This window comes from Periplaneta americana, chromosome 16 (genome assembly GCF_040183065.1).
Source record: "Periplaneta americana isolate PAMFEO1 chromosome 16, P.americana_PAMFEO1_priV1, whole genome shotgun sequence".
NCBI classification, from domain to species: domain Eukaryota; kingdom Metazoa; phylum Arthropoda; class Insecta; order Blattodea; family Blattidae; genus Periplaneta; species Periplaneta americana.
Genome location: NC_091132.1, coordinates 5,802,016 through 5,829,472, shown reverse-complemented (window position 1 = coordinate 5,829,472; position 27,457 = coordinate 5,802,016). Strand labels below are relative to the sequence as shown.

Sequence of the window (27,457 nt, the reverse complement as noted above, 5' to 3'; positions counted from 1 at the left end):
TTATGTAACATTTTTCACAAAAATCAATAATAAGCGAGATATTTTGATTTATTTAATTCAGGCCCCCTTATAACCCCCCTTTTAAATAATGTATTTTGAATGACATATACCCTAAAATCTAAGTTACAACGAACACAATTTATATTCCAATTTTCATCGAAATCCGCTCATCCATTACGCGTGAAAAGGTAACAAACATACAGACAGACAGACAGACATACAAACAAAAATTTCAAAAAAGCGATTTTCGGTTTCAGGGTGGTTAATTATATATGTTAGGACCAATTATTTTTGGAAAATCGAAAATTACCAGAAAAATTTAGGCTACAGATTTATTATTAGTATAGATCAGTGTTGTTATGACTACCTATACTAGAAAATGATTTCATAATTTTATTGCTTTCCAGATTTTCAGTATGTTTAAACATTGAATTAAAATTTAATATAACTTCCTTTCTAAATCCCGAAAAGACAAAGTAGCCTATATGATTATGTCTCGTGACGAGAATATTGTATGAAATGGAAATATAAAAATTGGAAATTTATCCTTTGAAGAGGTGGAGAAGTTCAAATAACAGTAACAAATATAAATGATACTCGGGAGGGAATTAAACACAGAATAAATATGGGAAATGCCTGTTATTATTCGGTTGAGAAGCTTTTATCATCCAGTCTGCTGTCAAAAAATCTGAAAGTTAGAATTTATAAAACATTTATATTACCGGTTGTTCTGTATGGTTGTGAAACTTGGACTCTCACTTTGAGAGAGGAACAGAGATTAAGGGTGTTTGAGAATAACGTGCTCAGGAAAATATTTGGGGCTAAGAGGGATGAAGTTACAGGAGAATGGAGAAATTTACACAACACAGAGCTGCACGCATTGTATTCTTCACCTGACATAATTAGGAACATTAAATCCAGACGTTTGAGATGGGCAGGACATGTAGCTCGTATGGGCGAATCCAGAAATGCATATAGAGTATTAATTGGGAGGCCGGAGGGAAAAAGACCTTTAGGGAGGCCGAGACGTAGATGGGAAGATAATATTAAAATGGATTTGAGGGAGGTGGGATATGATGATAGAGACTGGATTAATCTTGCTCAGGATAGGGACCAATGGCGGGCTTATGTGAGGGCGGCAATGAATCTCCGGGTTCCTTAAAAGCCAGTAAGTATAACTTCCTTTGTCTTGTACTGTATTTATCTCTAATTGAGGTTCTGGCTGATATGTACTTCTATTATCAGGCAGTCCATCTCACTTGACGATATGTGTCAAAGAAAGAACAATGTAACTGTTTGTATAGCCTACATCTGAAGTCTGATTAGTGTAACTAGCCAGAAATGTATACAATGGAAGGGGAATGGAATTAGCCATTCTACCCCTTATCTCCTGGCCTAGTTGTCTCATGAGTGATGCCTTATTGGTGTCACTTATGAAGTTCTGATCCATTAATCCTAAAATGAATGTAAGAAATTTCATTTCAGCTGCTTATATTCTAGATTACCCTCTTTGCTTATGACCCATGTTTCACTGTTAGATTTTAGCTTTTGTTTTGCTGTAATGTTAATCTGACTTCATTTTTTTTGTAACATTTGCTTCCGAAATGTCTTCTTATAATTCCATTTACTTTATTACATGTATGTAGTTTCTGTTCTGTCTTCATTCCCTGAATTTGATATAATATTCCCTAAACAGTTAAATGATGACACTTTCTCTACTATTTTATTATTCATCACAATTTTTTACTCTCTTTATTTCTTTTCCTTCAACCGCCTATAAAATCTTACCAAATAGTTGCCACTTAGCTATAAAGAAATTGTAAGCTAATGAATTGATATAAAAATTAAGGGTAATTTTTTTTAAATCTTACACATTAATAAATAAATTGTTGTAAACATAATTTCTGTGGTGTTTTGTGTTGACGAATGTCCATATAATATATTGTATAAAAATTTTAAACCTAGTGAGTGAAATGAATTTAGAGATTGTGTTCCTAAAATTTATGAAATTAACATTACCAGTATAGGGACGTTCTTCTCCCCTAAAACTACTTCTTTAAAATTTACCGGTAATTATTTTCTAAATAGTGTAATTATAAACAGAAAAGATTGCATAGACACCTTGGCATTTTACTTCCATAATCATGTTGATTACAGGTATAATCATTCCTTAAGAATGCTGGGAATAATAATGTCAAAAAATTATTCTTTTTCTACACTAGACTCCCTATTAATGTTATACTATACATTAGTTAGATCGAAACTTGAATATGCATCCATAGTTTGGAAAATATTCAAAGAAAATTTATATCCGTATGTACATATTCTTCTGATATTAACTATGAAGTAAATAGTGAATATTTTAAATGTCGAATTTTATATGTTAGACGACAAGAACTTTATTACATATTTTTTGTAAGGCCATCAAGGGTGACATTATCCATGAATCTTTCATAAGTAATGTCAGCTTTCAAGTTGCATAATAACTAATCTAGATGCGTTCCCTTTATGACGAGCACATTTGTGCATTCGCTTGGTAAACGAAAGATCAAGCAAAACAAGAAAACAAGAAGCAAGGGTCTGGAAATAAGATTTGGAAGAGGTATTGATACTATCTTAGATTTTAGCTTTACACAAAGTTCAGAAAGTCTGCGCTGGGTGCAGCACATGATAGAAAAATGCATGTGCTGCCATCTGTCCTGTATTGTATAATCTACTTGCAAGTGATGACGTCAGCAAAAGGATGAAAATAATAGCAATCAAATATACTACACGATTAACACGAAGTTCAGGAATTCTGCACTGGGTGCAGCACATGATAGAAAAATGCATGTGCTGCCATCTGTCCTGAATTGTATAATCCACTTGCAAGTGATGACGTCAGCAAAAGGATGAAAATAATAGCAATCAAATATACTACACGATTAACACGAAGTTCAGAAATTCTGCGCTGGATGCAGCACATGATAGAGCGCGCATATACTGCCATCTGTCCTGCATGCTGTTATTTTATGCCGTATTTTATAATTGAAAATCAGTGGTGCTTAATTATTACATTTTATTCTATAACAATACTCATATTTAATTAATTATATTTTTATTCGCTATTAATTTCCGGATCCTCGTGGTCATCCTTAATTAAAGCCGGACGATTTATTTCTCTCTCTCTCAAGTGAATAACGACAGTATTTTGTTTACGAAGAGGCGCTCTCGTCATTTGTTTATTATGAAAATAATTACATTCAGATACACGTTTTATTTTACGTCCTGGAAGGGGAAAATTTTAGGGTGAAGCTAGTATACGGATACCTCACTGACAACAATTACATTAAAATACTAAATAGTGTTGAAACTAATTTACGAAAGTAATATGTGATTTTCGACATACGACAGTTTTTTACTGGGAGTGCTATGTGTTTTCAGAAAATCTATTCTAATTAATCTGCCTCCAATTGTTTCATTTCTTTCCATTCATAATCCCGTTCATGTACGTTTCTCTTAATTTGGGCTGTCACACATTGTTATTTATTTATAATTCCAAACCTTGCTATGATATTTATTTATTGCGATTAGATATATTTCGAGTTAAATAATAGTTAAGTTAATCTACATGCTCTCGATTTACGATGAGCACCATTTTGTTGGAAGAACTACACAATCGTTTTATTAATTTTGTTTAGTTATGGTGAAATTACATTATTTGGCAAACTTGCAGTACATTTCTTCTTTGTTCTGTTTGTTTAATATTTTCAAAGAAAAAACTTTTTAATTAACAGTAATTAATTTCCAAAATTTTGCATCAAAATTCTGCAATGATTGTGGAGTTCTCTGATATCGTATTTCGAATATCACCTATACTATATTTAGCGTCTGGAAAAGAAGCTCCACTAATAATTTATAATTGATAAGCACAGGAACGCCATTTCGTAGTGCTTTAGCAATAACATGTTTAGCAAGACTTCTGACTTCTGTTGCATTTAAACAATTATAAAATACAATGATATGGTCCAGGGAGCATCCGTTTTTGGTGCAAAGATAATTCGTTTGGTGTGTTTCTTAATTGAAATTACGAAATGGCGTTCCTATGCTTAACATTTAATCAACATTAATTTAATTCCATCAACAAAATGGTAACGCAAAACGTTTTCGAGATATTTTAATTGAATTTTGCATGTTTAAATATTTTTCACATCTTAATTCAAATATAATTTGTAGCTATGGAATTTGTTATTTATATTTAAAAAGTAATATGGATCAGGAAAATGTTAAAATAATGATACATCCTTTAAAATTATATAAAACACATTTTTACAAGAGATAAGGGAAAGATTTTACTTCATGTTGTTAATATAACTTACATCATTACAAACATTTTGAAATAGATCATTTCAAAATTCATTAGGTATTAGGTACAGCTGGGCTGCTATTATGAAAGCACTAGGAATCTTTCTCAAGGTTTCGTTCACTGCTCCCATGCAAGAAACTGAAGTCAAGATATCCAGCCACTGAGATCGAATCCCGGACCTCCAGAATACAATGCAGACGTGTTAACCACTACAGCACTGTGCTCGACAATAAAATAACAATAATAATAATAATAATAATAATAATAATAATAATAATAATAATCTCTGATTGAGGTTCTGGCTGATATGTGAAATCTATTATCAGGCAGTACATCTCACTTGACCATATGTGTCAGAGAAAGAAATGTAATCTTTTCTGTTTATAATTACATTATTTAGAAAATAGTTAAATTTTAAAGAAGTAATTTTAGGGGAGAATGACGTCCCTATATTGACAATGTTAATTTCATAAATTTTAGGTACACATATCTCTAAATCCATTTCACTCACTAGGTTTAAAATTTTTACACAATATATATGGACATTCGTCATAAAAAAAAAAAAACACACAGAAATTATGTTTACACAATTTATTAATTTGTGGGATTTTTTAAAAATTCACCCTTAATTTTTATATCAATTTATTAGCTTATAATTTTTTATAGCTAAGTGCCACCTATTTGGCAAGATTTTATAGGTGGTTTAACTTGTATGTAACTTATTGAAGCAGTGTACAAAAAATTTGTCACTCTAACTTGAATAGTTTTTGAGATACATGTGGTCGACCTGATTGGCGAGTTGGTATAGTGCTGATTTTCTATGCCCAAGGTTGCGGGTTCGATCCCGGACCAGGTCGATGGCATTTAAGTGTGCTTAAATGCGACAGGCTCATGTCAGTAGATTTACTGGCATGTAAAAGAACTCCTGCGGGACAAAATTCCGGCACATCTGGTGATGCTGATATAACCTCTGCAGTTGCGAGCGTCGTTAAATAAAAAAAAAAAAAAAAGAAAAAAAAAAGAGATACATGTTCCTAAAGTTTAAAAAATGAAAATAGCAGGAAAAGTGGTTTCAAGTTTTGCTACTATATATTGCAAATTTTTTCTCCACTTACCCACTAGTGCATTTGTCAGATTGTTAAAGTGAAGATGATGTTGAATTGCTCTATTGATTTGACAGACATTGTTGTTTTCAGATAAGTTATCAATGAATCAATTATATTAGGTTACTGTTCACTCAATACTTCTCACTTTAAACAATGAATTATGTCATTGAGTATAAAAATATATTTTATTTTATGACGTATACAATAGCATACCGATACTTTTTCATTGTACCTTTTTTATTCCTCTTGCAACAAGTGTTGCTGAAATGGGAAGCGACTTTTGTCCCACCTTGTGTATAATATCGTAATCAGTCAGTTATCAGTGTTAGCACACTTCTTCACCAATTTATTTTCAAAATATATATTTTATCTATATTAGCGAAACATACCCATGAACAATATAAATGTATCAAAACGCATTTAATTATAAATGCCACTTTATGAATATATTGATGGCTGCACCTTTCACATCTGTAAAGTGGAAATATTTGTTACCCCACAGTTTAAGAAGTCACTAAGTCTGCCCCACAATCCAGCATTTGTTTGATGAATCTGTGATGGGGCCATCACACCCCATCGTGTTGGATCTGGCAGCCTGGGCACATGCTGTTGCAGAAGGGGAGGAAGCCATTGGTTCACATGAAGATGTTCCTGGAGGGTGACAGTCAGTCCAAGAGAAGTCAAGCAGGTATGCAGGTGGATCCTATGAATTTTTAACCAACTTCCCAAAGCAACGACTCCCAAAATTTAGGCAAGACCAATGGCGGTTCTTCGGGGGAGGGAAGGGAGGAATGTCCTCCTCACAGAAAGTCAATATCCCGAATGTAAAAGAAAACTTACAAATTAAACCAAACTCTTTAACTTTATTAAATATAGAATATAATCTAAATTTAACAGAAGAAATACTGAAATCAGAAGTAAACACTGAAATACTGAAACAATTGTCTTTAGAGACAATTAATATTAGGTACCCTCCACAAAACTGGCTTCCTTTATACACTGACGGATCCTTGATCTCCAGAGAACAAAATGCCGGTGCAGGTGTTACGTGCTGTCTCTTCTCACTTTATAGATCTCTTGGATATGGAACAACAAGTTTTGATGGAGAAATCATTGCAATAAGTGAAAGTCTCAGGAATCTTCTATGCCACATCAATTAATTTAGGAATGCAGTTATATTGTCAGACTCCAAAGCAGCTATTCTATCAATCGTCTCTAAACACACACCTTCATCTCAAACAGCAGAAATAACTAAAATGCTCTCTCAATTATTATCACTCAATAAAAGAATTGTATTCCAATTGATACCATCCCATTGTGGAATCCTGGGAAACGAGAATGCGGATGCTTTAGTAAAGAAGGGCAGCACTGCTACTTACAGACCTGTTACTAAATCTATGTATTACTCTGTGAAGAGATTTATTAAATCTACATACTTAGACTTCAACAAACAAAATTTGATAACACAATCTCAAGGGAAAAAATGGAACTCTCTGCATCAAAATCCACAGTTAATTCCCGATTTACCACGAAAATCGTCTGTAGCTGCATTTAGATTGGCAACAGGCCATGATTGTTTGGCCAAACACCTGCATAGAATTGGAATATATCAGTCCCCTAACTGCCCATTGTGCAACTCAATCCAAGAAATGGATTCGGAACACCTCAAAATCTGTGCTTCAGTGGCTGGTCATGATAATATCTTTGAAAAATATTGGAGTGCAAGAGGGCAAATGACTTTATTGTCAAACGCCTGGCATTAGAAAACAACAACAACAACATTTTTCTTCTTTTGAAAGTAAATACAAAATGAAATATATGCCTTGAAAATCGAGGAATATTCGATAATTTTTAAGTTCACAGCTATAAGAAAACCTCGGTTGATCGAGTTTTAAACGATGCGCACTCATGTGCTCCTAGAAAACTGTGAGAAGGATGCAAGATTGTCTGTGTGGAGGAAAGTCAATCCATTCCTCCTCTACTGCAGTTAACACACATAGACAACAGCGCACTAGCGGCCAGAGAAAGAAGCAGAGTTTTAAAGGAAGTAAATGAATGGATAGGGAGGAGATCCTCCTCTGAATCAGTTATGGGCAGGAAATAGAAACCGACTGGTCGTGCAGCAAGCTCGCTACCGCTGCCATCTAACGATGCTGCATTCAACCAGACTATAAGACAGTAGTGTCAGAGTTGTAAGCTCCAATACCGGTTGTGGAGCTAGATCGGAGCTTGAACTTGCTTATGTCTGTGGAAGCACCGGAGCACGCAACCAGTCTAGTGGAGCGCTCCGCTCCGTTTTGTCCCTGTCTGACATCGCTGGTATAAGACATCTAAGAGGCAGCACAATAAAAACAGTTTTAACGCAAAGCTATGAAAGACACCATATAAACTTTTTAAAATTATAAATCAAAATATATTATTCATTGCACTTTATATAAGCTACTATTCATGGTTTGAAACTTTCGAAGATATCTGAAAGTTGAAGTTGTATTTATATATAAAGAAAGAGGAAGTAGTTCTACGATAGTATCGCAGAGCTTCTTGGCCCCTGAAATTCACTTCCATTCATTGTCTACTAGACACAACAACAGCCAAGTTGTCAGTTTCGTACAAATATATTTGAAAATGAAAGTACTGCAAACTACATTATTTTTAACATAAAAAAATTAATCGGCCACCGGCAGCTTTGAACAATAATGGTAGTATGACTTTACAAGAACTGACATTCTTCAAAAGCATGCGATACTGAACTTGTAAAATGTACATGTGGCAAACAGGCCACGTGGGTGGGTGCAGTGTTCTCGCTTTCCTAACAGATTATTTCTCATTCCTATTTCTGTAAAACGGTTCCGGTTACGAGTTAGTAGCTAGTCTCTACCAACACGTGTGATGCTGTAGTGTGCGTGAAAAATGCTGCGAGGTTGTGAATTTCCTGTAATTGTTAATTTGTGCAATTATTCAACAATGAATGGAAGTGAAAACACATTATATTTTGGACAATTTAGGAATTTCAGTTTACAAGAACAGATTATTGCTATACTAATGGGAAGACCAACCCTAACACTAGAAATATCCATGTAGGCTAATTTGTAGCATGTTTCTCTCAAGAAGGTGTCATTTTGCGCTGTTAACTTCTTTCCTCCTCTTAAGAAATATGCAGGAGCCGCCACTGGGCAAGATACTTTTTAAGTAAAGTTCACTGAATTGTATTACTGGTTGGTAGGACAACTATTTCACTAAAAACTCGTTTTCATTTCCCTAGAGATATTTTTCTTCCAGTAGCAGTATAGCAGGGTTGCTAGATTTTAGATCTACCAAGGAGGGACATTCTTTCTCTATCATAATATAGGGTACAGGACTTACGTTTTGTCTTAAAGAAAGAATGATATGAATATGGGCAGAGTTGACATTTTCACGACTACAAAAAAAAAAAAGGGAATAAAAAATATCCCTTTACATACAGTACAAGAAAGTAATGTGAATCTCAAAATTGAAATTTTAATAAATCTTTTTTGTTTTAACAGAAATTTGTAATAATATCTTTGAAAGTCACCTTTTAGTGAAAGAATCGCCCAATATTTTAATTTTTTCACACTGTTTTATATCTTAGTTTGCTAGAGACAGTAGACCTATGATGCCAGTACAAAATTCTGTTAAAAGGAGTCTGTACTTCCATATCTTACAATGTTAAATTCCTCAATTTTTGGTACACTTTTTTCAGAGGCTATAAAGATACAAATGTAGAAAAAATAGAGCATATGTAAGATATCTTTATGTATATACAACCGGTTAAATATATTTAAAACTAGCCGTACCCGTGCGCTCCGCTGCACCCGTTAGAAATAAATATAAAGTAATTACATAATTCAAATAGGACATTTGATCCAGGGAATATTCGTGTTTGATAGAAGGATAAATCGTTTAATATGTTACTTAATTTAAATTATATTTAAATAATTAAAATGGAATCATTTTGGTCCAGAGACACTCATTTGGTGCAATGACAATTCCTTTAACATGTTTCTTAATTTTTATTACATGCAACCATAGTTCAATGAACATTGACATCATTTACATTTAATGTGTATACTTTATTTTACTTGTTATATGTTTCCATTCAATTATGGTAATAACTTAATTTTAACTCTTGTTTTCTACGTATTCAGTAAATGGCGCTTGGCCCACTATGGTTCTGAACCCTTCAAATAACTTAAATAACTTAAATTATATTATATTATATTATATTATATTATATTATATTATATTATATTATATTATATTATATTATATTATACTTACTGGCTTTTAAGGAACCCGTAGGTTCATTGCCGCCCTCACATAAGCCCGCCATTGGTCCCTATCCTGAGCAAGATTAATCCAGTCTCTACCATCATATCCTACCTCCCTCAAATCCATTTTAATATTATCCTCCCATCTACGTCTCGGCCTCCCCAAAGGTCTTTTTCCCTCCGGCCTCCCAACTAACACTCTATATGCATTTCTGGATTCGCCCATACGTGCTATATTATATTATATTATATTATATTATATTATATTATATTATATTATATTATATTATATTTTATTATATTATATAAAAAGTGTGTTGATAACGGATGTACCCCGATAAGTAAGTTTTCAATTTGTTATGGGGGCTCTTGAATCTCAGGAGGAACAAATTTTATTTTACAACAGAGCAACATAATCTGCTTGGCTCATTACCCAAATTTTTTGCATTGCATTTAATGCATATGTATTTTATGTATTTTAACTCGATTCAATTGAGCATAGTTAAAATTTGGATTATAAAATAATGAAATGCTAAGCTAACATATTGTGACAGCGACGTGAGAATCGAACTCACGACCAGCGTCCCGCAAGAAAGCAGATCGCACAGGCTCCACGGAACATTGAGTGACGTCGCGCGGTGGAGAGAAGAGAGAGGGTGTATTACGTCACGCGACGAGTCCGCGCGCGCAGCTGCTTACGGAGGGAAGGGGGAACGGACCTTCCCGGCCCTTCCAGAAATGCGCCGATGTAGAGATATCGAAATAATTCTCTACACAACTGTAGAAGGTTCTCGCAACTATGATTTTGCTATAAAAGAGCAGGCGCCAGCGAACGAGAGTTTCCAGTTTTCAGTTATTCTGTCAGTGAGTAAGCCAGAGGGAGCGAGCCAGTCAAGCCAACCGGAGTTCGACTCGAGTGTGCGTCCGCATCTGCGTCAGCATCCGAAGGCCTGAGTTCGAGTGCAGTGGATCGCAGTTGGAGGGACCTGAGTTCGAGTGCAGTGGACCGCAGTTGGAGGGACCCGAGTTCGAGTACAGTGAACTGTCTCTGAAGGTCTGTGGTTCGAGATACTGTGAACTCGAGTGACTGAGATAGAAGAACTGTGAACTGAGAACTGATAGTTCTGATTTGTAAATAGTGCTTTGTAAATATTAGTTAAGATTAACAGTTAATTGTTGTTCGTACTAGTCCAAGTAAATTGTCATTGTCGTCGGTGGAGTGCTATAACGAATACTGTGTTGAGTGAAAATCCAATTGTTGACGAGAGCGTTTAAGGCGAATTGTAGAAAGGAATTATTGTTGTGGCGAATAAATTACAGTGTTGGTACTAAATAAAATCACATTGGTGTCAGAACCGGGATATTATCGACAATGGAGAACCTACAGCAGATCCTGCAAGCCATCGCGGAAATGAAAGCTGAGATGAAAAGTGACATAAGTGAAGTGAAAGGCGACATAAGCGGAGTGAAAGGCGACATAAGCGGAGTGAAAAATGACGTCACTACGCAAATTGAAAGCGTTTCGGCCCACGTAGATGGAATTGTCGCCATCGTAAAAGACGAACTTAAGGCCGATTTGGATAAACTAAACCAGAATTTTACAACTATAAACGAGACAGTAGCCGAGTTGAGACAGGATGTAGACCATTTCGACGGCAAAATCCGCGATCTCGAGCGTCGTCAAGAGCAGACGAGTGAGGTGATGGACAAACACGCTGAGGAAAACAAGCACATACTCGCGTTAATGGACCAACACGCTGTAGAAAACAAACACATCCTCGCGTTGGTGGATCGCCAGGCTAGAGAACAGAAACAGATAATTGCCGAGGAAGTTCAACGGGCCGTGGAAAGATCGACGTCAGCATTGAGGACCTCACATAGTGCCCCTGCGGAACCATCGGCTTCAGCCAGACATCACAACGTCAAGACGCCGAAGTTCGATGGTACGACGTCTTGGGCGATATTCCGTCGCCAGTTCGAGGCCATCGCAGAGCACAATGGGTGGACGCCGGCAGCGAAAACTACTCAGCTGCTGGCCGCGCTTCAGGGACAGGCGTCGGAGATTCTTCACAGCGTTCCAGAAGATGGGACAGCCGCTGAGATAATGGCGGCCCTGGAGGGACGTTATGGTGACCATCAACTTGCTGCAGCATTTAGGACCCAACTAAAAACGAGGGTCCAAAAGTCAGGCGAGTCCCTGCAAGAATTCGCGACGGCGGTGGAACAACTGGCCCATAAGGCGCTCAGGGGCCTACCTAATGACTTCATCGCTGGAGAGGCGGCCTACACCTTCGGCAGCGGAGTTCGAGACCCGGAAATAAAGCAACAGCTACTCCTGGCAGAGCATCGCACCATCAATTTAGCTCTGGCGGCGGCCCTCAGGATGGAGGCGGCCAAGTCGGCGGCGGGAGTCTCAGCACCGCACTGGATCAGGAGCGTCACGGCGACGGATGCTGGGGGGCGCCAACCGAAGCCACCCGAGCGGCAGTCAACGGAGCGGCGGAGACGACGGGCGCCCACCTGCTGGTCCTGTGGCAAACCGGGACACTTGAGAAGGGACTGTGACCAATCCGGCCACAGGCAGGAGAGAGAGGTGGCCGACGTCGAGGAGCGCCAGCAGTCAACGGAGCGGCGGAAACGACGGGCGCCCACCTGCTGGTCCTGCGGCAGACCGGGACACCTGAGAAGGGACTGTGACCGATCCGGTCACAGGCAGGAGAGAGAGGTGGCCGACGTCGAGGAGCGCCAACAGTCAACGGAGCGGCGGAGACGACGTGCGCCCATCTGCTGGTCCTGCGGGAGGCCAGGACACCTAAGGAGGGACTGCGACCGCTCCAGCCACCGGCAGGAGAGAGAGGTGGCTGACACCGAGAGAAACCAACAGTCGCCTGAGCAACGGAGTCGACGGGTGCCCACCTGCTGGTCCTGCGGTGAACCTGGGCACCTGCGGAGGAGTCGCGACCGACCTGGCAACAGTCAGGAGAGAGAGGGGGCCGATGCTCGGAGGAGCACGTCGGCGCCATCATCATCGTCCCCTCGGCTCGTCCTGAAACCGGTCGACAGAAGATGCGACGATGGGCTGATTGCTGAAGGACGGATAAAAGGCCGTCCATGCAGAGTACTGGTGGACACCGGGGCGATGCTCACTATCGCCAGACCAGACGTCATGCGGGGCCTACCTGGGAGGACGCCGCTGCGCCAATACGAGCTACGGACTGCTTCAGGCGAGAGCTTGCCCATCCAGAGAGAGGTCTTCCTGGACCTGACCTTGGGGAAAAGGAAACTGGAGATGTGGGTGTTCGTCGCCAACATCACCGAGGACGTCGTCCTGGGACTCGACGCCATGCGGTTACTCGATGCGACGGTGGACGTCCGGCGCCGTATACTCCGTCTTGGTCGGGATGAAGTGTTCCTGATGGACGCCGAGGACCAACCCGTGGCCAGCGAGCTCTCCTTGGAGGGCCAAGAGGAAGAGCAAGATGGCGCCCACGCTGTACGAGTATCGCTGCCCAGCCAAGCCAAGGATGGGGTGGCGCCACCATAAGGAGGGAGCAGCCGGAGGACTCCAAAACGTTGGACCGACTAGCAGCCTACCAAGGGACTGCCCGGGACGAGCAGCCCTAAGGAGGGGGCAATGTGACAGCGACGTGAGAATCGAACTCACGACCAGCGTCCCGCAAGAAAGCAGATCGCACAGGCTCCACGGAACATTGAGTGACGTCGCGCGGTGGAGAGAAGAGAGAGGGTGTATTACGTCACGCGACGAGTCCGCGCGCGCAGCTGCTTACGGAGGGAAGGGGGAACGGACCTTCCCGGCCCTTCCAGAAATGCGCCGATGTAGAGATATCGAAATAATTCTCTACACACCTGTAGAAGGTTCTCGCAACTATGATTTTGCTATAAAAGAGCAGGCGCCAGCGAACGAGAGTTTCCAGTTTTCAGTTATTCTGTCAGTGAGTAAGCCAGAGGGAGCGAGCCAGTCAAGCCAACCGGAGTTCGACTCGAGTGTGCGTCCGCATCTGCGTCAGCATCCGAAGGCCTGAGTTCGAGTGCAGTGGATCGCAGTTGGAGGGACCTGAGTTCGAGTGCAGTGGACCGCAGTTGGAGGGACCCGAGTTCGAGTACAGTGAACTGTCTCTGAAGGTCTGTGGTTCGAGATACTGTGAACTCGAGTGACTGAGATAGAAGAACTGTGAACTGAGAACTGATAGTTCTGATTTGTAAATAGTGCTTTGTAAATATTAGTTAAGATTAACAGTTAATTGTTGTTCGTACTAGTCCAAGTAAATTGTCATTGTCGTCGGTGGAGTGCTATAACGAATACTGTGTTGAGTGAAAATCCAATTGTTGACGAGAGCGTTTAAGGCGAATTGTAGAAAGGAATTATTGTTGTGGCGAATAAATTACATTGTTGTAACTAATAAAATTCACAATATTATTACTGCATACTAAATCAATACACTCTCGTTGTTCGTTAATTCTCTGAGATAAACATTATTTTAAGAAATACAGGAAACGAATACACAGAATAGCCTATCAAGTTGTTTGTGCATAAGAAGCTATTTTAATCTTACCTGTCCTCAATTCACTCAGAAGTTACTGTAATAACATTATAGCATTATGTCCATACAGAGAAACTACACTTTCCAATGGTGAAATAATAATTAATTATACAAATCGGTTAATTTAGCTTCCGATATTACTTCATACAAACACAGAAACGTTTTCTGTAGGCTATGATTCATAGCTTTCGATTGTTGTTGTCCAAGGCCCCTTATAGACGAAGTCATTTGTTTATTTCATTATACGGCCTTAGATGGCAGTTATTTTAATTTTAAAACTCATTTATCTCATTAAATATCAGTCCTAACAAAATTTTTCAAAGAATAAAACTTATCGGAAATGATTTTTAAAGAAATTTTTGTTATGTAACATTTTTCACAAAAATCAATAATAAGCGAGATATTTCGATTTATTTAATTCAGACCCCCTTATAACCCCCCTTTTAAATAATGTATTTTGAATGCCATATAGCCTATAATCTAAGTTACAACGAACTTAATTTATATTCCAATTTTCATTGAAATCCGTTCAGCCATTATCGCGTGAAAAGGTAACAAACATACAGACAGACAGACAGACATACAAACAAAAATTTCAAAAAAGCGATTTTCGGTTTCAGGGTGGTTAATTATATATGTTAGGACCAATTATTTTTGGAAAATCGAAAATTACCAGAAAAATTTCGGCTACAGATTTATTATTAGTATAGATTCCACTGAGAGGTTGACAAAAAAAAAAACATTTCATTCATAACATTTTTTGCATTAAGAATTACTACAATATTTTTGCTGAAGATAGGACTAAAAGCTGACAATTAGAAGAAATAAAATCATATCATTTTACACATTTTACCGGAAAACAATAAAAACCAAAATTTCATTTTTTTTTCTCAAAATTCGGTGTACAGACTCCCCTTAAATGCTACTGTCTCTCTCGTTCCAGAGCAATGCTCATCTGCTCTTGTGTACTGTAACAAGAAATTTGTCCACACCTGTGGAGTAACAGTTGGCGAGTCTGGCCGCAAAACCAGGTGGCCCGGTTCAATTCCCGGTCGGGGCAAGTTACCTGGGTGAGGTTTTCTTCCGGGGTTTTCCCTCAATCCAACATGAGCAAATGCTGGGTAACTTTCGGTGTTGGACCCCGGACTCATTTCACCGGCATTATCACCTTCATCTCATTCAGACACTAAATAACCTAAGCTGTTGATAAAGCATCGTAAAATAACCTACAAAAAAATAAAACAAGAAATTTAAAAGAATTTGCGATAGTTTAAATTTATATCGCTAAAAGTACTCGTTGTGTCTTGTGAACAATTAAAATACGCAATAAAAAGGAATAAATACACTTGTATTTTCCTCATAATTACATAAGTGACGGAATGGGGATGGAACAGTGGCGTATACTGGTTAAAGGGTTTGGGCTACCGCTGACCCTATTATTACACAAAATATATCTAACAATTACTTTAATTTTAATTACTATGGTAAAACTAATAATAGAAAATTATTACATTATGTTATATTATGAACTTTTTCTTTTGTAATTTCCTTGGGCTACCACTGGTAGCCCCGGTAGCCCGCAAAATACACCCCTGGAATGGAAGCTCCTTCAAATGCACGTGGAGGCAAGCGTAACGGGCGGAAGTAAACTGCACACACAGCATGACTCGGATTTCTTTTTAATAAATGACATATAAATCGAACGCAATATCAACCAATGTTACAAGTGATAAATACAATTAACAATTGTAATGAAAGGAGAGAGGTACTGTATGAATTAGACTGACTCAGATGGATAGTTACACAGCAGTTCAACATAAAGTATTGGTCCTTGAACACAGTTGTTTATAAGTGATATCTATGCTGCAATAAGTGTTCTATGGACTGAAGCCAATGTCACTGGATATACATTCCACCTAAGTCAATCTTGGCTTCGTCAGATTAAAAAAATATGCTTTAATAAACAAATATAAAAGTGATTCTGAAATCGGCAGGTGGTTAAAATTTGTATTCGCTCTACCATTTTTAGACCTACACGAGGATGGCCACTGCTTTGTATCTGATTTAGTGGCCATTAAGCCACAAGATGAAAAGCTAGATAACTTTTGTGACTGTTTATTTTAGTAGACACCTATGTAGACGATGACGCTACCTTTCCTCCTTCAGTCTGGGCAGCTAAAACAAATAGCTTGCAGCGTACAACTAATTAATGTCTATGAGTATTTTCATATTAGATTCAACAAGACATTTTACTCTGCTCATACTGATATTTATACTTTTGAATTTCAAATATACATATACGTGAAAATTCAGGGATATCTACTGCAGCAAAAATTAAAAATAAGGCTCCTTAAAGAAGAAAGAATCTATGGAGAGAAATATAAAAGATTTTACTGAGAAGCATATATCCCGATTGGAATTCATTAAGCGAACAAAATACCACCTACCAATATCAATTATTGGTTAATACGTTAATATTGTAATAGAAGTATATTCAAAGGAAATACATGCCATTATAGCTCCATGTGCAATTTACATCCTGTTTTTATTACCTGGGTTGTTTGAGTGTGCAGATTACATATCCAAAATCGGTGTGTGTAAATTACCTTCTTTTATGTCATATACCTGAAACGTGTGTGTAGTTTACCGCCCCCGGGCGTAACAGTGGTAGGAGGTGATTGACTGGGTTTGAATTATTGTATAAGTTATTACGAAGAAATCATTGATTCAGGGATTAAAAACTAATGTCAGCCAAACACAAACTCAAAGAAAAACGAATGAAAAATATAAGATGTTCAAGGAGTAGAGCTCACTGGGCCCTATTGTCTGTTACGATCTCACTGTAGAATTTTCAACCGAATGCGTCGTTGGACAACCGTTTGGTCGATAGCGAAACATGGCTCTTGGAATTCTGTTTGTACGAATGCGCTGCAGATGACCATTCAAATTTCACTCGTCAAAATTTCTACACTTGTTTTTTTTTTAAAGATGGGACATGACAGGAGCGTTGCGATCGTAAAAACAACTGAATGCCACATAGAGTGGTAGGCCTGTTGCTATGGTAACCACGTTTGAGTTGCCAAACTTACTATTCCCATGTGGAGAGTGCGTAATAACTCTCTTGGCGATATTTATTGTGCATTGGTATGTTTCGTGTTTGATTCTCTATCGATTTTTGTATTGTTTTCTTACCTTCCCGTCAATTGTCAATTAATGTTTTAACGTCAGTCATCTTAACGTCAATTACTAGCTTCCATCAGCTGGCAGCATGGTAGTCCATATTGGCAACATAGCACTGTAGTTCCAAGCTCGGCCGCTTAACTGTCATGTCCCATCATTCAAAAAAACAAGTATAGTAGCCCAATCTGGCAATCCTGGATATAACCGTAAAGTTTAAAATCAGCTTATTATAGCTACACAATAGCAAGGTTGGCCATACTATTATTATGGATTTTATTAATTTGTCCTACAGAATAATCTCTGTAATGTTGACAATTAATATTTGAGGAGAAAAACTCGATCTGGCGCCGGGAATCGAACCTGGATCCTTGGTTTTACATACTCCATCGGCAAGTCTATCATGCTATCAAAAAGGAGTGCGTTATATGGCAGTAAAAATTTTTAATAGCCTCCCTATCGATATAAAAAATGAAACTCAAAACATAAGATTATTTAGGGCCAAATTAAAGAAGTACCTAATTTCTCACGCCTTCTATTCTGTAGGTGAATTCATGACATTCAATAACACTTCCTGAAATTGATACTAAAACTTTGTGTTGTACTAGTAGACTATATTGTAAATCTCTTCTGTATATATTTCATCTAGACTGTGACTATAAATTAAGACTTTATAATAGTGTTAAGTTTTTTGACTTGTTCCATATTCTAGCTGTAAGCAATGTATGAATACCATGGAATGTTAATAAATACAATACAATACAATACCAAGCGCTCTGACCACTGAGCTACGCCGAATTCAATCCACAGCACCGGATCTAACCTTCTTCCTTCAGTGTTTCCCTTTGTGGCCTGACTCCAAATTAGTCATATATGTTGACGTATATGTCTAATGTCAACTGCCATTATATTAGGAGCGCACTCAGTTGAGTGACTTGTTTGGCCGGGATTCCGCAGTTATGATGCACTGCTAGCTATGAGATTATTATGGATTTTATTAATTTGTTCTACAGTATAATCTCTGTACTGTTGACAATTAATATTTGAGGAGAAAAACTCGATCCGGTGCCGGGAATCGAACCCGGGTCCTTGGTTCTACATACCAAGCGCTCTGACCACTGAGCTACGCCGAATTCAATCCACAGGACCGGATTCAAGGACCCGGGTTCGATCCCCGGCGCCGGATCGAGTTTTTCTCCTCAAATATTAATTGGTCATACTGCTGAGCTGATCCAAATGTTGCGAAATATGACTCGTTGCTTCACGACGCGTTGGAAAGGAAGTCGACAAGATAACCGATGCGAGGAGTGTTGAAGCGAGCGAGTCACGTGATTCGTGGGGGAAATCACTCGTCTGTCAGCAGCTGCTTCCTGGAACGAACAGGGTTGCCAGATTGGGCTACAAGTAGCCAATTGGGCTACTTAAAATTTTAATTGGCTATTGATTTTTACCATTGGGCTACTTGCGACTTTTTGGGCTACTCAAAATTTTTCGGGGCTATTTTTGGGCTATTTTTTTCTGATTTGAATTTGTGGAAAATTAATAATAATAGGTGTAGTAACAGTCTTCCTCTCCGTGAAAAAAACCTGTACAGTGTAGGCCTACGTCTCGCTTTATTCCACCACCACTTTAACCACGAGAAACGACGTACCTATGCGAAATATATATTTATTGTACATGTCACATGACCAAGTCAGTGTAAGGGGATTTTCTCGTTTTACCATGACCAGTGCCAGCAGAAATGCAGTGGCGAAGTGCAGCCTGCAGGCACATTATAATCAGTTGCTGTTTTTGCTCCAATTCAAGCGTTAGTATTTTTGTGAATGCCGTAATTTATTACAATAATCTTAAATTAGGAACTAGGATCTTTTTACTCTGTCACATGTTAAAAGTGTTAAAATTGTTTAAAAAGGTATTTACCTTCGACAGACGGCCCGTTTCGACGCTATTTGTCGTCGTCTTCAGTGTCTCTTGAACCACTGCTGATTTTGGCTCTGCGATGTGCAGTTGTCGATGGTAGGGGTGGGGGTGTGTTGTTCCTATGGTGGGGGTTGGCTGTCTGTATGTTATGACGTATTATGATGTCAAACAATGTGTGCGTATTGAACTGTAGTTGCGTATTAAGTATGTAATGTGGGTGTGCTATTGTGTTCTTATATATTTCGAATTGTTCTAGGATATTTAACTGTAAACTTTTTGGTGTGATGTGTAAAATTTCCATATCTGTTTCTATATTATTGTAGTCATGATTATTGTCGATAATGTGATCTGCATAATTTGATGTAATGTATGGTTTGGTTATAGCTTTAATATGTTCGTTGTATCTTGTATGAAAGGATCTTCCCACCCCTACCATCGACAACTGCACATCGCAGAGCCAAAATCAGCAGTGGTTCAAGAGACACTGAAGACGACGACAAATAGCGTCGAAACGGGCCATCTGTCGAAGGTAAATACCTTTTTAAACAATTTTAACACTTTTAACATGTGACAGAGTAAATTTTATGTTTTTAACAAAGTGTTAACGTGAACTTTAATCAATGGATAGGATCTTTTGTAAAAGTGATATACAGTTTTTAAGTTATATTAGAGAATTAATTTTTTTTTTACTTTTTTGTATCCTAATTATAATGTAGGCTAATTATTCAATTCTGAGTCCTATAGTGAAATAATTTTAAGAGATCTGTGATTGTTATAGAAGTGATATACAGTAACATTTTTAAGTTGTGATAGTGAATAATTTTTTATACATTTATTTTGTTTTGTGATTATACTGAAAATGGAAATATTTATTATTTCGTTCTGTAATGCTGAAAATGGGAAAGTGGGAGAAGTATGCCAAAACGTTTAATAGGCAATGGTTAAATGCTACTTCATTCTCAAACTGGCTTCAGGATGTGAAGGACGACAGCAATGAAGCAGATTGTAAAGTTTATGAAGTTCAAATTAGTGCTCATAAAGGAGACTTGAAAAAAAAAAAAACATTACGATTCAATTAAACGTATATAGTCCGCGAAATATAAATTTGCCAAAATTGGGCTACTTTTTCTGAATTTTGGCTACTTTTCCAGCGAGCTTTCGCTACTTTTAGTTATACCAATCTGGCAACACTGGGAACGAAAACGTGAGCTGACGAGTCGCATTACATCCTAATATCATTCCGATCATTCCTTTGTGCAGTTTGTATGACGAAAGATTAATTATTATAGGCCTACCTATTGCGCATGTGTATCAACTTATACCGCAATAAAGCCTCGTTCACACTTTTCAAGTCACTTGAATGACGAACTTGAAAAGTGTGAACTATGTTTCAAGTTGACTTGAAATCAATTAACGGCTTGAATTCAAGTTTCAAGTGAAGTTGGATCCCGTTCTACTTTTTACTTGACTTGAAAGGATACAGACAAATGGGGTACTACAAGGAGATCCTCTTCAATATCATGACCACAGACATAACAAAAATCACAGAGGACACCACAGCATCGATGATTATGTACGCAGACGACATGGCGATAGGCTCGTCCAACATAGAAGAACTACAACAGGTCCTAAATAAACTCGTGAGATGGGCCGAGGAAAACAGCCTACAGATAAACCACCAGAAAACAAAACAAATGAACTTCAGAAACGGCGGTAAACAAAGAAAAAAAGACACCCTGACACTGCAGAACGAGCCACTTGAGGTAGTGCAAAAATTTAAATATTTAGGAGTAACACTTCAAACAACACTGAAATACATTCAAGAAAGAGCAGCTGCTGCAATAAAAGCTATGTACAATATTAAGAATCTGCAACAACTAGAAACAAAAACGGCAATGACCTTATTTAGGTCAGCTATAGCACCAATAGCAACCTACGGACTAAATATCATATGAGGAAACTTAACAGTCAACGACGTGGGAAAAATTGAACGAGTCAAATCATCCTTCATGAAAAGAGTACTAGGAGTAGGAAGAACAACTCTCTCGAGACTAACATACGAACTAATGAAGGAACGCTTCTTCATCGAAGATATTAGAACACAACTCTGCATGCCGAACACCCCAGCATACGAGAAAGCCCTGGAAGTACTCAGAGGAAAGAAGAACGCCATCTGGAGCGAGTTCTACATAACAGACGCCATGACAACCAGAGACTGGGCAAACACAAACTACGAACTGGGACACATAGTGACCCGTTACGCAGTACATGGTTTTCACCATAAGATCTGTACCACCAAGAGATACCACGAACCCAACGACGAATGTGTGTGTGTGTGAACTGTGTCAGAAGCCATATGGACGATATCACGTTGAAAACTGCCGAGAAAGGAAAACCTCGGTCACAAACTTCTGCAAAGACTAACCTACAAATCCTATGCACATTGTGCGCATTTCATTTCATTCATTCAAAGGATACTTGAAAAGTGTGAACGTCACTTGATAGCTTGAATTCAAGGAGAAAAGCGCGGGAATTCAAATTAACAACTGTTTTAAAAGCATTAAATTAACAGCTGATTGTTTTTCTGTTCTACCGGGAACGTAAAAATAATAGGAAACAGCAGTAAGTGAAATAATGACCAAGTATTTGAGTTTCTGAAGTTGTATAAAATTCACGAAGGCCTGCGGATTATAGAAACAGAAAAGTTTCGTAATAAAAATGCAAAGGAAGGAAGAGTTCATTGTAGATTTTAACGTGGACACACGAGATAGCCTATGAAAGGCAATAATAAAAACCATTAAACTGTAAATAGAGGAGAAGTGAGGAAGATACGAGAGATTAAGAAAAGAAGAGCGTTGCTTGAAGGGATGACATTTATCGCCGAAACTGGCACGGTTCAGTGTGGTTGATAATTTTCTTTTGGGAACTCTTTAACAGCTTCAAGATAATAATTTTCAGTTATGGTAAATCAGACTTGCTAATATTTTATTACATTTGCGATAAGAATTATCAAATCTGCTTGAAGATTTCACTTCTTCTATTTGTAATGATCGTGTATTTCTCTTACTAATCTAATTCCTAACCCATACTGAACAACGCGTCTTCCATTTCTTCAATATATTTATCATTTCCCTGGCACGGAGGATTGCTACTACATAAATTCCTAATTGCACAACATCCATCGACGCCATTTTATCCTACTTGAAAACAAAATAACTTGAATATGTCTGAACTGAGACTTGAATTCAGGTTACTTGAAATCACGTGACTTCAATTCAAGTTACTTGAAAAGTGTGAACGAGGCTTAAGAACGAGATTAAAGCGTATGATATGCTGCTCTCAATGAAGGTGATCAATTAAAGCATACATGGGCACAATTTTCGCTTACGTGAGGCACTCGATTTGAAATAGTTTGTTTACTAGGCGAGGAGACTGCAGAGTAGGATGGGAAATATAAACTGCTGTGACCTGCGTCACCTTATCGTTATCGCCAAGGCGGTCAGTGGCGAATTATTAGGAAAGCGCTTGGTTAATGTGAGAGACTCGAAAACTTTTATTCAATTTCGCAAATTAATTCGGCAGCTTTAATCATAAACCTCTTTACTGTTTCTCCACCTTTGAATTGATTTAAATCAAAGGCGAGAAATTGCGTAACTAGCCAATAATATTCCATCACGTTGTCTATGTTTATTTTCTTGAATATTCTGGGGTTTATCAAGATTACTTAATGGATTTGCACGTTCTCGACCAAAAATAATTTCAGAAAATCATATTTCGTTTTCTACGCACATTTGATATTTTTTATAAATTTTTGGAAATAATACGTACAAACAACATTTAATTCCTCGTACCTTTTAATGCAGCGTGTTTAAGGTATAATGTCGCATTTAGTATAGTATGCAAATGTTAAGATCATAAATTTTCTTCGGAATAGTACGAAAAATAACATTTAATTTGTCTTACCTTCTAATTCAGCATGTTCTTTATGACATAAGGAGTAATGTCGTTGTATATTAAATTTATTAATGCCTAATAGGATTTTCGAGCATAACAAACATCGTATGTTCTCCCCTTCTAATCAGAAAAAAAAAATTCTTCCTCCCATTTCTCATGAAATAATCGTTTTCTAACGCGACACACTGCTTCGATAATGCCATTATGCCACCACTAATATTGCTTATGAAACTGATATAGAACCTGCCCACGCCTAGGAGCTGCGTGAGGGAGGAACGGGGACTGTGAAGCTGATGCAGAGGCGGCCACTAGAGGGAACCCAAGAGTTGGAACTCAATCAGAGACAATTCTGTCCGACGCCGGGGTTGTATCCGGTGTGGCTTAGTGGATAAAGCATCAACACGTAGAGCTGAAAACCCGGGTTCAAATCCCGGCGCTGGAGAGAATTTTTCTCCGTTCCATTACTCACAGTTACGAAGCTCAATACGTAATAAATATGCATTCATATATAGTTGCTAACCACTAGGATCGCTAATATCTCCTCATTACAATGCTAAATATTACCTGCACAGTCTATTGTTCGTAGCACCCTCACAACTCAAGCTTCGTGACTGTATATACTAGACTGTGCTATTATTGTAAAGCAGTAAACAACGCAACTCGCACCCATTAAACTTCAAATGAACAGAGCTCCCTTTATCCTACGTCTTTCATTTTGTATATGAACATGAAGGCACATTAGTAAAGTAAACAACTAACGTCCATTCTATACCCAGTGTTTCTTAAACTTGCAGCCGCCTCTAGGCAAAGTTTTGGTGTCCAGACTTCATTCCCTAAGTAAATACTTGATAGCGATTATATATTAAGCAATACTTATGTCATTCTATACAGGGTGTTTCCGAGGTGGTGTTACAAACTTTCAGGAATTATGGCGAAGGGCACATGTATCAATTTGAGATAAGGAACCCTGGTCTGGAAATGACTGAGTCGAAAGCTATAAGCAAAAATAGTTGTGTGGAAGTGGAATTGTAATTTGGCACCATGTGCCTTCCTGCCTTTAACCTTTGGTACAGTCGTGGAAAGATGGTATGGGTCGGTTGTCTCCTACGTGGGTACTTGGCCCAATACAATCTGTGAGCTTGTCTACTGTTCCCATTGGCTCATCCGTATTCGAAAATCAGGTCTGCTTATTCCGCTCTCGTGTACTCCTCCATTTCACTAGGACTGATCGACTGGACACTGCAACTTGTACACATACACTGCTGTCTACAGACGTGCATATCAGGACCGACCATGTCCGTTACACATTACGCTATCTGCATTGCTTTAGTGTAGTTTCCTGTCCCCATCCCTCAGACAGCGCACTGAATGGAATACTGTAAGTAGTCAACGTAAAACAATGTCAGATGAATACAGTATGTGTAAGATGTACAGATAAATACACATAAATAAGGTGTACAGAGGAATAAAATTATTTCATTTCCACACAACTATTTTTGCTTGTAATTTTCGACTCAGTCATTTCCGGACCAGGGTTCCTTATCTCAAATTGATACATGAGCCCTTCGCAATCATCCCTGAAAGTTTGTAACACCACCTCGGAAACACCCTGTAGAATGTTAAGAATGTATTAGGTCTACCTATTGTGGTGATTCAAATTTGTAAAGATATTGTAAATTTAAGTAGATACTACCTACTTAACCATATCTATTTGAGTGCAGTGGAAAACTGAACACAGTGAATTTCAATTTAGTTTGTCTTGGTACAAAAGTATTTTTCTTTGTGTATAATTTACAGTGCTTGTTTCATGAAGAAGCAATCATGAGGTATATAATGATGGATGAAGATGACATTTCCATTTGTGAACAGACACTAAATCCAGAACACTTCAACTATTACCAGAAAAATAAAAGTGGAGTGCAGGAAATGGTTAATCAACAGGCAAGTGCATTTTACTAGTAATTATATCATACTAGTGGCTTGTGCAGCAAATGCTGCAAACTAAGTTCATTACAGTAGAAGTTCAAATTCAAATTTTTCAAATTTATTTCCAATGAAGAATACCAGACATTTTGGAAGTTACTTGCTTCCATAATAAACATATCCCTCTGAATGGTTTTCTTCATGCTAAATACTTTTTATTGAACCTATACATCTTCAGTTCTTGAGTTTCAATGCGAAAACGCAAGTAACAATGTCAGGACGATCAGTCGGTTTTTCATGTGGGAGTGAAGCAATAGGTCATTGAGGATTATAGGTTGGAGTAATGAAAATATCAGATTTGCCATGCTTTCCAACAACAGACATAGCGGCTTGGTATGCTGCTGCATGTTTCGTGAACTACCTTGAAATGTAGAGGGTAGAATCATTTTATCCTGCCAAGTATCTTGCTAAAGTGATCGGGACACTACAACATTTTGTAGGCCTCTTATTTTATCAGTAAGTAATACCTTTGGTCTTCCCTTAGGCATTATAATTTTTGTGCATCCTCCAGACAATACTGAAGAGAATCACACATATAAATATCCATATCACTTACTTACAAACGGAGGTTCATTGCTGCCCTCATATATAAGCCCACTATCGATACCTATCCTGAGCAAGATTAATCCAGTCTCTACCATCATATCTCACCTCTCTCAAATTCATTTTAATATTATCCTCCCATTTACGTCTGCCTCCCTTTAGGTCTTTTCCCTTCAGGTCTTCCAACTAACACTCTATATGCATTTCTAGATTAACCCATATGTGCTACATGCGCTGCCATCTAAAAAAATCTGGATCTAATGTTCTTAATTATGTTAGGTGAAGAATACAATGCGTGCAGTTCTCCATTCTCCTATAACTTCATTCCTCTTAGTCCCAAATATTTTACTAAGCATCCTATTTTCGAACACCCTTAATCTCTCTTCCTCTCTCAAAGTGAGAGTCCAAGTTTCACAACCATAAAGAACAACCAATAGCATAACTGTTTTATAAATTCTAACTTTCAGCTTTAAATATCTACACTACACCACCATTAAATATAATATCGAAATGACCCATACCACTTGATTAATAACTATAAAAATATTTCATTTTTTATAACAAAATTGTTATCTTAGGTAAGTTTTGTATAGATTACTATATAGCCGTCACTCAGTAAATATTACAGAAATAAAGATCTAACTTCAAAAATTATCTTCGTCTACTTATATAAACCCAAAATGTTTCACTTTCATATCATTAATACAGCATTAATCTGTATGATTAGTAACAAAACTCACATCATGGCATTCACTATAATAATATTTCATTTTTAATGGTAATAATGTCATCAAACATTCCTAAGTTTTGTAGTTTTTAATATGCAACGCACAGACAGCTCTACTCAGAAAATTACACACAAGAGAATCTGCCCTGTAAATTCGTTTTAATAAGTCATGAAGTTTTTAATAACCAATATTACAGAAACGTTCTGAAAAAGTTACACAAATGAAGATCGACATATTGGAATTATGATGTCAGAGAATCTGAGCCATCTCAACTCTAAATATGTCAGCAATCCTGCAGGTCGTAGCCTTTGTGTGATATTGTTTATTGTAGTGTGCTTGTGTTTTGTTTTATTCTGAGAACTCTTTAGGCTATACAAAGAAGGAAGCGAGTATCAAGTCGGCCGTGATTAGGCCTATGCATTTCTCAAAACTGACGACAGATGGATTTTGAAAAATGATGTAGGAAAATTGACATCTCACTGAAAACTACTACTTTTCCGAAAAAATTTGGGTTCCAAGCTTCAAAATGAGGGGTTATTTATTAAAATCCGTTCAGCCGTTTTCCCGTAATTTCCATTACCAGTTCAAATTTTATATATATAGATTTAAAGCTTTTTTATATCTCAGAAAGAACATTAACTTGGCACTTAATTACAAAACGCATAATAGGTTTTTCTGCTTCCTTTAATCTGCACAATTATACCACTTCCATTTTGTATTATACAGGGCTTTCATTTCAAAGTGCTTCCCAGTCTAAATAACTAATTACTGTATTTAAATTGAATTCAATTTAAACAAAAAAAAAAAATGTCAATTATTTAGATATTGAGGGGGAAGTCTGAAATCAGGC

The 27,457-nt window shown here is 37.7% G+C and overlaps 1 protein-coding gene across 2 annotated transcripts in view; it reads left to right on the top strand.

Annotated features, from left to right (window-relative positions):
* Positions 1–3,194: 3,194 nt before the first annotated feature.
* LOC138691203 (uncharacterized) overlaps positions 3,195–27,457 on the top strand; it is a 62,314-nt gene continuing 38,051 nt past the window's right edge. For both annotated transcript variants that reach the window (XR_011329763.1, XM_069812993.1), the window contains exons 1-4: positions 3,195–3,487; positions 5,954–6,139; positions 19,816–19,928; positions 25,151–25,294. Coding sequence is in view for 1 of the 2 variants with exons in the window: in XM_069812993.1 (XP_069669094.1) it covers positions 6,055–6,139; positions 19,816–19,928; positions 25,151–25,294 (342 nt within the window). In the remaining variant the exon portion in view is untranslated. The remainder of the gene's footprint in view (positions 3,488–5,953; positions 6,140–19,815; positions 19,929–25,150; positions 25,295–27,457) is intronic.